At 37.2% G+C, this 14,769-nt stretch overlaps 1 protein-coding gene across 1 annotated transcript; it reads left to right on the forward strand.

Annotated features, from left to right (window-relative positions):
• The first annotated feature begins 633 nt into the window (after positions 1-633).
• Positions 634-9,309, forward strand: LOC149222794 (uncharacterized). The gene is made up of 4 exons (XM_089387678.1): positions 634-873; positions 1,043-1,243; positions 8,880-8,972; positions 9,145-9,309. Exons 2-4 carry the CDS (start codon positions 1,127-1,129, stop codon positions 9,307-9,309), a joined length of 375 nt encoding a protein of 124 aa, XP_089243804.1. The 5' UTR covers positions 634-873; positions 1,043-1,126.
• The last annotated feature ends 5,460 nt before the right edge of the window (positions 9,310-14,769 follow it).

Below are 14,769 nucleotides of genomic sequence, written 5' to 3' on the forward strand. Positions count from 1 at the left end.
TATGACACTGCTTAAAATGAAATGTTTACATCTTAAGACAATGTACCTACTTTGCTTATGACAATCTAAACTATGCAAGTGGCTAAGAGAGGACTATATTTTCCCAGGATGAAAATATGGGGTCTTACAACCCCATTCACACAATAATTTTAATATATTTCACCCGAAAAAAGATACATACCCTACTCCTTTCAAATTTATCATATAATTTTAAGAAATTAACACTTGTTATTAACTATTAAATAGACTTACTATATATTCTCCTTTGTTTGCACCCACCTTATATGTAAAAACATATAAATATTTTCAATACAACCAAATTAAAATCATATTTTTCCATTTAAAAATTATTAAATTCAAATTAAAAAAAATTACACCTAATAAACTTAAACAACAACCATAAAATTATATTATTATTATTATAAATATTTTCTAACCTAACCAATAACCAAAAACATTATATAGTTACTTCTTTAGTGATGTGAAAATAAAAAAAATGTATTTATTGTTTTAATAACACCTAATAAACTTAAACAACAACCATAAAATTATATTATTATAAATATTTTCCAACCTAACCAAGAACCAAAAACATTATATAGCTACTTAACTAGTGATGTGAAAATAAAAAAATGTATTTACTGTTTTTCACTATGAAATTAGCATTTTTGAAAAAAGGTAAAGCTTTACTTTTCTTTACAAAACCCCTCCCAACCCAAACTTCGTTTACGTTCTAGAACAAGAAGGAGGATCTGTTCGCTTTTCGCAGGGCGGGAGCGAAAACGAGATTGCAGAGATTTGCGAATTAGGGTTTCACCAGTAGCAGACACTCGAACCCCACGATCGGTTCTTCAGTCCATTGACGGCGCCAAGGTATGTTCCATTTTTAACTTCAATGGATTTCCACCCGCACATTCAGTCTTCCACACAGAGAGGAGTACACGCATTTCAGGTTTCTGGTTCAAAATCCAGTGTGTTTTTAGCAGCCACTCTTGTATGTTTAGGTTTTAATCTCTGTGCTGCAATCTGTTACTGTTTGTAGGGATGGCGTTGGCATCTGATGAGTACGGGAGGCCATTTATCATAATAAAGGAGCAGGAGCAGAAGACCCGAATCAGAGGCTTAGATGCTCAGAAGGCCAACATTGCGGCCGCCAGGTCCGTTGCGAGAATCCTCCGCACCTCACTCGGCCCCAAGGGAATGGACAAGATGCTCCAGAGCCCCGACGGCGATGTCACCATCAGTAAGCTTCTCTTCCATTTATTGAATCTCTATTTCTGGGTCGGTAAAACCCCTTAAAAATCTAAAAATCTGAAACTAAGTAGAATTTATTTAAAAAAACTTATGATTCGTAAGTAGCAGTTACTTTAAAAAATTTATAGGTTTTCCGAAAGGAGTGAAATAAGCAAATACTCTGCGATCTGCTTACTCTTCCTCACAAACTGTGAGGCCCGCCAAGCTAGATGCTCTACATACGACGCTGACTGCCTACGAAAGCTCCCGAATGGGTGAATGCGTTGAGATGTCACTAACATTGAGAGATAGACACTTTCCAAGGATCTACTTGGCGTAGAGGTACTTTTGGCGGGCTTTTCACTAACCAAGAAACTTCGTTTACAAATTATTTTGCTCAAAATAACACCAATTGCTCGACAGCAGAAGGTTCATAAAGAAATGGAAATAATAATTTTAAGAAGAATTTCGGAATAAAGAAATAAATTATATAAATGTCCACAAATGATGAAAGGACATTAGGTTAATGGGACTAAAACTATATATTGATGCTGGAGTGCTTAAAGGTATTCGCTGAAAAGGAGAGACTACAAATAAGATTTCAGATTTAACAGAATGACGAATGATAAAATAACAAAGGGGTGATTATCTCAATTGTTTGTAGCCAATGTTGTTGAGCATCTGGCTGGTTCTGGTTAAGTGTTAGTAGGTAACCAGTTTAAATCCCCCAGATTTAGGTGCACTAGTCTATGTCAACAGTTTTACGAAGAATGCCATTCACAAATATGGAGAAGCATCTCTTGGATTTCCTTATCAGATTTTCAAGGGTTATAATAACAGATAAACCTGATACAATGAAGACGAGACTAATAGCAGAAGCCTAGAAAATAAATAAGTCCTAATTTATCTAAGCGTCAAAGGAGAGGTATGCAGGGCCATAAACCAGGCTGGATTCTATCCTGGCAAACTTTATTGAAGCTCATCGGACTGCAAAGTTTGACGGGTTACGTGTGGAAGGGAGAACCCTGGTGATGGGTGTCTGTCTAGTGTCTACAAGATATAAGCTGAGAATTATAGCTTTTGTAAGATAGCATACCTAGATGGCCTTGTGGATTATCTGGATGATCTCAACTGTGCTTGGTAAGGGTGCTTCTGAATCACTGATCGTCTGTTATTTTTGCTCATGACTGGTGCATCTACCGGGTCATCGATGCTTCATCCAGCTGAAAAAATGATGCAATCAATCTAGTGGATCTGGGTCTGGAGGACTCATGCATGTCCTGCTCTTAGAGTATTTGGTTCGCTTTACTTTGTTCTTGAATAATGAACTCTGCTTTCACTGTTGTGGGGAGATTCCGGTCTTAATGGATTTTTTGTTGTCATTTCAAAATTTGTAGTGGAGATAGTGGATAAAAGCCATGCACTGCAACAATGCTCCCAGCCAGATAATTTCATTAAATTTTGGAATCTAATAAGAAAAATCGAGTAATAGTTTGTGTGGGAAGCAAAGAAAGTGAGAAAAAAAATCTCTTAGCTTTGAGCTTCATTTATGTGTACTTTGTATAACGGCTACTTGGTTAACTTAGTAGGTCAGTCTTTATTATCTAAAATATGCATATTGAAGATTGGATATCACGGCAGTTTCTCCCTCTCATCGCCATTGTCAACATGGTCGTCAGTGAGCATCTCTACATGAACAGAGGATCTATTTGTCCTTTTAATGTTAACAAATTTATAGTTAATTATATAATAAATATTTTGATGTACATGTACATGAGGACTGATTGGCGCCGTGAGCAAATCCAGGCAAGGGTAGGGGGTTCAAGAATTTTAAGGAAGGTTGCCTCTTGTTCATAATTGTTGTGACAATTTTTCTGATTACTGGAGGTTCAAGAATTTCAAGGAAGGTTGCCTCTTGTTCATAATTGTTGTGACAATTTATCTGATTACCTTGACCTCCCTGATTTCAGCATACGTGTAACTAGGAATGGCTATAAACCATAGTAGCAAAATTTGAATCCGAATATGTATTCAAATACAACTCAGTATGGAAAATACCTAATAAAGAAATGCAGCATGGTTCCAATATGGAAATCTATATTTCTCAGTATGAAAATAAGCGTTTTGTTCCATATTTTAGAAGAATTTCATCCTCAGAACACACTAAAACCAGAAAAAGCAATTTATTCTTTGAAAATTTTGCAATGTAGTTTATTTTTAAGTGTTTTCTTACTGTTATTTTTATTTTTTTGAGGTTTTTGCTCTGTTTTTTTGGGGCTTATATGTTAATGGGTATCAAAGACATTATAAGGTAAGTGAACTGTTCTGTATCTGCATTGCAGTGAAAACATACTGAATTTTGTACTGTTGCCGAATTTCCATATAATAAAGAGCAATATGACCAAATCTTGCTACTATGCTATAAACTAGATTTCCAGCATTGAAATCCCCTTGTGTATTCAGCTATGGGTCCTATGGGTCATCTCGACTCCCTCCATGATAGTCCTTAGAACATATTCAGGTTTGTATTTGTTCAATAGAAATGTAGGGAAACAAATATTCCTTTCAAAGGTGTAAGACTCTGTCACCAAGCAATATCTAATGTGCCTAAACATGGTTCTATCAACCCTATGGTTGTCTTGTGGTATTTTTTCTTGCTTCTCTGTTCTACACTACTTGGACACTCCATAACATTTTTCTACATTTTAATCATGCTAATTATAGAATGATTGTTAATTTTAGATAACAATGGTATGTTCTTATGCTTTAGAGCAATTTACGTCAATTTTCCTTATTAGCCCAATATAAATTTCCAGATTAGCAATCACATAAATATTGATAGTATTTGCAGATAGAACATAAACAATAAGAATAAGACAAGTCAAGACAAGAGGGCACAATATTTGGCGGATGCTAGAGAAAAACCCCAATGTGGGGAAAACCCTTTGATCAAATCTTCTTATTATTCTTCAAAAGTTCAGCACAGAGAGAGAGAGAGAGAGAGTACATCATACAAAATTACTTGCCCAATCACTGTCAAAACAGTCCAGCCAAACAACAGTTAACAAGATGTTGTAACCAGAAAGTTAATGCTAGTCAAACCAACAAAAATCTCCTCCAAATGAGCTCAGCCAAACCCAGTCAATTCGGCCTCCAAAGATAGTCAGAATCAACTCAAAACAATCTTGAAATTCTCGGTCAAACTTGGTCAACACTGTGGTCAAAGGTCTTGTGGTCAACCTACTCCAAATTCCTCGGTTTTTGTGCCAAGAGATGTGTCCTCAAGAGATCATTTTTTTTGCTTGAAAAATGTAGTCAAAGGGGATGTTTTGACCCTCAATCAACGCTGTTGCAAATAGCCCAATACAATCTTGCAATTTTAGCTTGAAATTTTCGGTCAACCTAAGTCTATGTGAGAAGAAGAAGAGTTGCTCCTTTGCTGTACGAACCAATGAGGAGAGGAGAGAGAAAGATGTGTTGAGTGATGGTGTCCAAATGAGGAAAATGTCTCTCTTATTTATACACAACGTTGAGGGTGAAGAGACACATCTGTTGGGTTTCATGAGCCTACATTTGACTGGAGCCGACCTCGACAATTTGTCCTTAAAAGAAATAAGTTCATAATTCCATTTCTGCTTGTCAGAGTGAGATGATCTTTAGATCAATCTTGCACCTCTCGGAAAAAGGAATCCAATAAGAATATCATCTCCATCATATGAATTGTCCAAGGTGGAGTTTGACCCTAGTTGCCAATTTTAACACTCCCTCTCAATTAGTGAGAAATCCACCTGCCAAACCATTTGTCAATCTGTACCATATTTGTCATATTTGCTCTGCTCTGCTGAAGCATGAAGAAATAATGAAGAAATGATCGAGAGTGAGTGACAAGACCTTGCCACTCTCCACTGACCCGCAGTCAGTATCAATTGATCCCAGATCAATACCAAACATCCTAGCATAAGGAGTACGACAGTACACGATGCGTCCATCGGTAGTGTTATGGTCCCTATCCTCATTTCCCAACTCATTGGCCAGATGAGAGGTATTCCCTACGAGTCTCGGACTGCATGGGTAGGATGTATCGACAGGAGAAGGTGAACCACTCATCTTGCTCATATGCCATAGGAGAAGGTGAACTACTCATCCTATGTATATACCAACCATCATGGGGTATCAGAAGGGAAGGTGAACCAGTCACCCTGTACACAGTGGACCACTAGGGGAAGGTGAACCACTCACCATATGGTTTCTCATAGCTACAAGAAGTACCCCAAGCCCCCCGGAGCTCCAGAGCTTAATATCCAACTCAAACGTGACCCTCATAAGAGGGTCTTTCCATGACTCCAAGTCGTTCATAGAAGGTTAAGAATTTGACCTTCCGTCGGGGCTTTGTAAGAATATCTGTGACCTGTTCATCAATCCCAATGTGATGGAGCCTTATTGCTCCCTGTTGTACCATATCCTGGATAAAGTGGTACCTGATATCAATATGCTTGGAGTGGTCATGAAACACGGGATTCTCAGAAAGACGAATTCCACTTTGGTTGTTGCAGTAGATCACAGTGGTATCCAACACATGCCCAAACAGCTCACTAAAGAGCTTCCTCAACCAAACAACTTCACAAGAGGCCATACTAGCAGCAATGTATTCGACCTCGGTGGTGCTCAAAGCAACCGATTTCTCCTTCCTGCTCAACCAAGATATTGAAGCAGAACCTAGTGACAAGCAACATCCTGAAGTGCTTTTACGATCCACCACACTGCCAGCCTAGTCAGCATCATAATAACCATGGAGCCTCAAATATCCAACAATGTGTCTCAGTCCATAGGTGATTGTGCCCCGAAGATATTCTCAAGAGATTCTTGGTAGCAATCCAATGTATGTGATGAGGCTCAACCATAAATTGACTTAATGTATTCATTGCAAAGCATATGTCTAGATGGGAGTTCACTAAGAACATTAGGCCCCCCACGAGTTGATGATATTCAGAATGATTTCCGAAATCGTGCCCAACAACACTTCCACATAACTTCTTGAAGTTGAGTTCCATTGGAGTAGTCACGGACTTACAATCCACCATCCCAAATCTTTCAAGTAGCTTCACAATGTATTTTCCTTGAGAAAGGAAAATCTCACCTGACTTCTGCCAGACCTTGTTAATTTTAGGTATGTTTTATGCTTAGCTCAATTTACTTCAATATTTCCATATTAGCTCAATATCAATTCCAGATTAGCAATCACATTTAGCATGATAGTAAAATGCAGATAGAACATAAACATAAATTGTAGAAGACAAGCCAAGACAAGAGGACACAAGATGTGGTGCTAGCCAGGGACAAGCCCCAATGTGGGGAAATCCTTGATCAATTCTTCTTACATGTTCTTCAATAGTTCAGCACAGAGAGAGATAATACATATACACTAGAAGTCAACATTTTGACTTATCTAAATAAGAGCAGCCATATTCTCTAAGAAGATGGCACTTGAGGCAACTGATTTAAACTCAGGTGAAGGCATGCTGCTTCAATTGATCATCCAAGGTGACTCCATCACCATGCAACACCCATCATTGTGCTGCACCTCATCATCATGCTGCACCCGTCACTGTGCTGCACCCAATCTCTGAGCTTCTCTTCATCACTATCCTGCTTCCATCACTGAGCAATACCACATCATCATGTTGTACTCATCATCAACAAGCTGTTGCAATGCATCATGCTTTGCTATATCTATATGCCCATGATCACCATGCTGTACCATTGTGCTGCATCCATGTTGCCCACAACAGTCACTGCATTTATCATGGTGCATCCATCCAAGTATGTTGCATCATTCACTGCTAGTCTATGGCTACTTTGGACATCCACACATTGCCCCCCAACAGTCCAAAGATGTCCAATCCACTCACTGCAATATGTGCTCCTAAGAAAGGCTCTTAACTCTCCAAGTCAACCTTTCTAATTGGCACCCTCAAGCTGCAATATCAAACTGATCCAAACTGGTCAACTCATTGACCCAACAGACCTCAAATGCTGCTCCAACCTTGTTTGTATACAGTTGTTTGTGACTGGCTGATTAGGGCACATTGTTGTAGCCCTAGACTCCTCCAATAGACCCTAAACAACCCTTGGAAAGATTGCAGCACAATTTAAGAGAGCCCCTCCCTTGCTACGTTGCTGCCTTAGGGTATAAGCCAGTTCTTGACTGCCTTGGGCAAGCCCAGTTGTGGTGCTATGGCCTGCGGCCTAGCACAACAACAACATGTAGCTTTCGGTCCCTTGAAACATGCCCAAAGAAGTGTCAAAATCGACAACGTTTAGCTCTCAAGAACTTGGCATAACAACTAGCACCCTCGGCCTCCATGACATCAACACGAACCTTTGTTTTGACCCTAAAACAACCCTTATCTCCTCGCTGTTTCTTCCTTCTGTGCTACGGCTAGGAGATTGCGTGTTAGGGCAATGGCCAGATCTCTGTGTTTAGGACTCTTCCTTATTGCGGCTAGGATCCCTTCCTTTAGGACAGTGTTAAGAAGCCTTTGAGGACAGCGAATATGGTCTCTCCTAGACCTGCGATTAGATCTCTCCTTGCGTTATTGTAGCTTCATTAAAGCCTCCTCCATGACAACGTAGAGCTAGGGCTTCTTCTTATTAGGGCTGCATAGTCTCCTAGGATCTCTCCTCCCACCAAAACCCAAAGACAAGTGGAGAGGAAGAGATCACAAGAAGAGTGTGTGTGCAAATGACTAGCAAGCCACCCCTTTTTAAACTAAAACGTTGAGCACAAGTGGGGGCAATTTGGTTGTTGGCTGACCTTGACAAATTGTCGCATAACATTAGGAAGTCATGTCTAATGCCCTTGTATTGGTAACTCCAAAGTTCTCAAAACCATTTGTAATTGAGTGTGATGCTTCAGGTTTTGGCACAGGAGCAGTACTAATGTAGGATGGCCACCCAATCGTGTTTAAAAGCGGGAAGCTCAATGGATGTGTGTTTGACTACATGAAAGCTTTCAAAAGTGTAAGATGTGGATTATTACTAGTCGATTGAGCAAGCAAAGCATTATTTCTTTTTAGTGAATGCATACAGGCAACTGCTGTAATTACTCATACTGCTATTAGTAGTAGGGTTTACCACCTTTTGAGATTCTCTATCCTGACAACTAAACCTTCCTATCTTTTGTCAATATCAATGGTCGTCAATATCAATCACTCTTTCTTTCTTATTAGACGTTCAACGATGGAGCGGGGTTCAGCAATTAGTGCATGCAGATATTCTAGCTGTTTCGACCAAGTTTCTCATAACCTATTACTCGAGCTCCTAAAAGAACACATCAAGGATCCTCTCCACTTATACCTCACCCGAAACTTCTATTTTGATCTTCACGATCAACCTGTTTCTCTATTAGAATGAGATGCATTTTTCTCTCTGATCGATACAGTAACCAGCATGTCATGTAGATGAACCAGAGGGAGCAGCAGAGCAGTGCCCACCATAGGCTTCGTATTCTCACCCAAAAGCTAGCTTCAATCCCTTCCCAGCAAATAAGAACTCAACAGGTTTTGGCTATCCCAGGTATTGACCCAAATGTTATCTAATGAAGAAAGTCATTGTTATCTAATTTCTCCCTATTTACTGATTGATAGGAACTAAAATATGGAAGACCTCCAAATCATTTGGAAAAGGAGGTGCTGCAGCAAAAGAGATGGGTTGAATTTGTTGTTTGGATGGACTCTATGGTATGTAATCTTAGTTGGATTTCCAATATACTTTTAAACCATATTTTCATTTTATTTTTTAGTACTATTAGATATTATATCTTACCTCATTTTATGGTTAACATTGTATAACAAAAACATGTGTTGTGTTATGTAATTAATACTAACATGTAATATTGATTTTTTTTGTCAGAATGCTATAGGTAATGATTGCCAAGACGATGATCCAAATTATGTTCAACATATATCAGGAGATGATGAGGATGATGGTGGTGAAGGAGGAGATGATGATGATAGTTGCGGTGTTGGTGATGATGTGGATCAGAGTAATGAGGATGGTCAAGATGATCATAGCTAGGCATGATGCATTGTTTTTTATGAAGAAATTATTGTGTAGAATGACATGGGTGTTGTGAATTTACCCTATATCAATGAGACATTTTGATTTTGTAATCATACGATGAGTTTGATTTATGTATGTTGTTAATTTATCGTAGAATAACGATATTCATGAAATATTTTGATTTGTTAATCATATTTGAATTTTACTTGTTTTGATTAAAAATAATACTGATTTTATTAGTATTATGTTGCTATTTTATACATGTTTTGAAAATTGTTAATGACACATTGTTATTTTTTTGGATGGATGTTGTCAATTTCTCTTAAATTTCTTTACAAATGATTTTGAATTGTGATATCTGCTTTAATGATATTTAGAAACTATCATATATTTCACTATGAATCTATAAAGGGGGTCATATATGTAAAGAAAAATATACTCTATATAAGAAGTCAAATGCGGATGTAACCATGGATGCAAAATTGAAAGTAAAATTGGATGTTAAACTAGGAATTAATACAAAATGCAAACAATTGACATACAAAGTGTTTTAAATTAGAAGTGAAAAATTGTGCAATAGTTGACACAAAGAAGGGAACAAAACATGGCATACAAAAGGATATCAAATTGGGCAAAAACAAGGACACATAAATGGGCACCAAATTAGATGCAAAAAAAGACAACAACTAGATGTAAAATAAGATGCAAAGTTGAGCATTAAAAAGAAGCAAAAAACGTTACAAATTAATATGCCAAATGATGATGCAAATAATGGTGTAAATTTGGGATGCAAACTTGGGTGCAAAAAAGGAAAAAAAAAAGATGTAAGAAAAGACATAAAACAAGATGCAAAATGGGGCTGAAAAAAGGTGAAACCAAGGATGCCATATTGGATGTAAAAAATGATTCTTAATCACATGCAAATTTAGGCTCGAACTCAGACACAAAATTATATGCAAATGTGGACACAAAATGAGGCAAAAAAAGATGCAAATTTGGATGGTGAAAACGATGTAAAACTAGACACCAAAAAAATGAAAAATTGGATGAAAAAGTCTGTGTAAATAATGGTGCAACATCGGACACAAGTAGACACAAAAAAATGGTGCAAAAAGGGGCATAAAATAGCTTAAAATTGGATGCAAAACTTGGTGCAAAAACAAATACAAAAGTAGACGTAAAAAATGGCTCTAAATTGAATGTACCATTAGACACAAAATAAGATGCAAAGGTCGACACAACACATGACTCAACATAAGATGCAAATATAAATGCAAATTTGGATGCTCAAAATGATGTAACATTAGATGTAAGAGATGGTGTTAAAAATGATGCAAAATTGGATGAAACAAATGACGCAAAATATGGTGCAAAATGAGATGGGAAAAATGGAGACAAATCAAACGTAAATGTGGATGTAAAAAATGGTCCAAAAAAAGTTGCAAAAATGGGCACAAAAATGGATGCAAAATTTGGTGCTAAATCAAATTCAACACATGGTGCAAAGATAGGCACCAACGCTGGTGCAAAAATAGAAGCAAAAACTAGTGTAAGACTAGATACAAAACCTGGCATAAGACTAGATGCAAAAACTGGCACAAAATGGATGCATAAAAAGATGTTAAATTGGATTCAAAGTACAGTGTAAACTTGATGCAAATGATGGTGCAAAAATGGAAGCAAAGAATGACACAAAATAGGAAGCAAAAGAGAATGAAAAATAGATGCAAAAAATGACACAAAACTAGAAGCAAAACCTGTCATAAAATAAGATGCAAATCTTGATTCAAAATTTGACGCAAAAAATGATGCATAGTTTGGTGTAAAAAATGATGCAAAATCTAGCGTGAAAAAGGATGCAAAATCAGGTGCAAAAAAGGACGCTTTAAAAATTGTACAATAGAGCCAGATTTAGCGCCAGGTTGCTCATCACAATTACAAAAAAAATGCACTAAAATCTAGCGCTAAATCTGGCGCAAATCGCTGGTTTTGTTGTAGTGTCTCTTCTAAATACCACTTACCGCCCAACGTTTGCCCGAAAACCACTGCCACTGTTACAAAATCCGGCTTTTGGAATATAACCACGTGCATTCACTTTGACTTTAGCCCGATATTATATACCTTAACCCGATATATGTAGTTATATACTTTAACCTGATATATAATCCTCCACTCTTTTCTGGTCTGATATGACTCCGCAATGGCTTCCAATGCACTGCTCCAATAGCTCTTCTCTGATATTCCTCCGATATCGCATGATATGGATCCTCTATTAACTACTCTTCCACTGGCTTCTCCTCCTGATGTGTGTTCCTCTTTGTTCCTTCTAATGAACAATAGGGATCCTTGTTAACTGCTCTTCCGTTGGCTTCTCCTCCTAATGTGTGTTCCTCTTCTGATGGCTTCCCCGATGGCTTCTGATATTGCTCCAATACCTCTTCTCTACTTTGATAGCTCTGCTCTGATAGATCCTATGACTTCTGATATTCTCTCCAATGGCTTGACTGTCTTGGCTTTCCTTTGGTTTCTCCTCGTGGCTTCTTGCTCCTGTTTCTTCACGGATCTGCTCTACTTCTCCTTGGCCTCACATCATTGTTTACTCATCCAGAATATTGCCATATTGACATCAATGACAATCTAGGTCAACACCAAGCACATTCCCTTGTAATTGAACACGTCCATGCCATATCTCAAGGGTATCCAATTCCCTTGACGAATCCATCCATAACTGGAAACTAGCTAATATATCTGTCAAATACATGTTCATGACTGCAACACATATCCACATAATGTCAGAAAAAATCAAGGTTAAGAAGACTTAGTGTATGAAAAGCACCCATTTGTTGGAATTAGGGTTTCCAAACATAGCCAAAGGAATTCTTACCCAATTCCTTTCTTTTACCATTTACCTTGCTTCAATTGAGTCTTATTATGCACTATCACATCACCCAACTGTTAGTTATATAAACACATCAACTGTTACCTTGTCATGCTAATACCAAGCATGTTTCCTGCAACTCTTCACACATGTCAACCACACGTTCCAAATATCAAGACAATCATATCTATTAATTTGAAATAAACCTTTACCAAGACTAACAATCATGTCATAATCCATAGTCAACTCATAGTCATTAGACATAATGCTACAAATATCACCTACTACACTCAAGTACATATCAACTGTCTCAACACTATGTATTAGTACAATCATCTTAAAACAATATCATTGGAGCACATACTTATACTATGCAATTCATCAAACATTCAACCAACTTGCAACCATACCATGTTAAATAAATCAACTAGAAGGCATAATAGAAACCAAACACTCAAACATCAAATAGATGTCATAATCAAACAATCAAGCACAAAGTAGAAGACATAAGCAAGTTCATACCTTAATGTATCTTAGGGGAGGCAATCTTTTCTGCACAATCAATCCATATTATCATGATATAACTTCACAACATATCAACTCGACCACAAATAAGATCGTGATACCCATAACAGTAACTAACTGACATGTTCACATCATAAGCTCATAAACATTTGTCGTTCATGCATGAAAATCACGTATGTACGATCAGTCTAGATTAATATGACATAATATCACAACATATTAACTCATACCTAAATGTCATAACCCTAACCATCTGCATAGGTCAATATAGGTTAGCACGATACATATAACATCAAGGTATTAAAGGAAATAACCCTACTCATCCAGTTAACTAACATATAACAACAACAAGCTAACATATAACATACTCATGAACAACATATAACATAATCATCAAGTTAACTAACATATAAGCATAAAAAACAATGCATATAACAACAACAAGATATATATCATGTTCATCAACAACATATAACCTAATCATCAAGCTAACTATCATATAACAACAACATGTTAACCTATAACCTACTCATCAACAACATATAACATATAATATAAACAAGGTAAACTATAATATATTCATCAACATCATATATAACACAATCATCAAGTTATCTAACATAAAAAACAATAGAAATGCATACAACCACAGGTCACTATCATTCATGACTATTCGACACCTGTGCATATGACTACACTAATCAACTAGCAACTATCATGTATGTAAACATAGCATAAATAGACATGTACATAAACCTAATCTATAAAACCCTAATGCATATAACAATCCATTAACTAACATACCTGCATGCCAAACATAAAATACCTGTATGATGATCTGCTCTTACCCTGAAGTCCATTGATGCAACTTCACTTTAATGATTTACATCTACTGCTCTATCTCAGCCAACACATCAAATTATAGCAACCAATAACATCGTGATGACCTAATTGCATATAATGAACTCACAATTCATGTCTAACCTACCATACATGCATAACCATAACCATGACAATGCATGCATATAGATACCAACATGCATAACAATGTATATACAACCATACACTCATGACGACACATCCCACAACAAAACCATCAACCTTCACATGAAAACATCTCTAAAACCATGATGAACACCATGCAGATGTAATAAGTGCATGGACTACAAGCATATGAACACATATGCAATCGACATGAATGCATGACCAACACACTTCCCATCCAATCTGAGGGGTGAACCATGCTCTAATACCACTATGTAACACCCTCCTCCCACATCTACCCAAGTAATCGATCAATTGGGGTAAACATGTGATGAGAAGTTACTATGATATGATTTGACCTCCTGAGTCACATTAAGGAAGTGGAACCGACAGAAACACACCATATAGACCTTCAACATTAGTAATAGGACCCCTAGGAACCATACCAACCTTTCTACTAACCAACCCCTGGGTGCCACTGAGTCTTTAAGCTATTAAACCTCTAGATGATCCCATGCTATCGGCATGTTGGCATCCAAGGAACTCTGGATGCTCCCACAATCCTGCATGCCTGCATCTAGGGACTATTTCCAGTAGACCTGTGCCAAAGTTCGAGGAATTTAAGGCACTTTTCAATCCTATAATTCCGGCCATTGCCCAGAACTTGATGTAACTTCTGGAATCCATTAAACACAGGATGACAAGACTAATAAACCAAAAAAATAACTCCAGGGCTAGGCCTTACCATCCCCAACCGGGACTGACATTATATCAAACACTTGGCATCAATGCAATCTACAGGTATAAATGACAGATCTAAGCATAGGGGTCTTATACTTATCTGAGATTTTCTATGAGGCATTATTTCCTTATCACTTTAGCTACAGTCTCATCCATTAGGCCATAGATAGATTATTCATTAATATACAAGTAAAAACATGATGGTAGCCATACATAACCACTCTCATAATACATATTCACAACCAACATAATAACAACAAAAATCCAAGGAAACATCAACCATATAATTCACATATAAACCAGTATAATAGTCATGATATAACAAGGAGAAATAACCTCATGCAAAA

Source organism: Pinus tabuliformis, chromosome Q (assembly GCF_031772625.1).
Source record: "Pinus tabuliformis cultivar Carrire ecotype Pingquan chromosome Q, CPIR1, whole genome shotgun sequence".
Lineage (NCBI taxonomy): Eukaryota > Viridiplantae > Streptophyta > Pinopsida > Pinales > Pinaceae > Pinus > Pinus tabuliformis.

Coding starts and splice junctions, on each gene's coding strand:
- LOC149222794 (XM_089387678.1), top strand. CDS start 1,127: ATGCTCAGAAGGCCAACATTGCGGCCGCCAGGTCCGTTGCGAGAATCC. Junction 1,244..8,879: donor CGACGGCGATGTCACCATCA/GTAAGCTTCTCT, acceptor ACTGATTGATAG/GAACTAAAATATGGAAGACC. Junction 8,973..9,144: donor TTGTTTGGATGGACTCTATG/GTATGTAATCTT, acceptor TTTTTTTGTCAG/AATGCTATAGGTAATGATTG.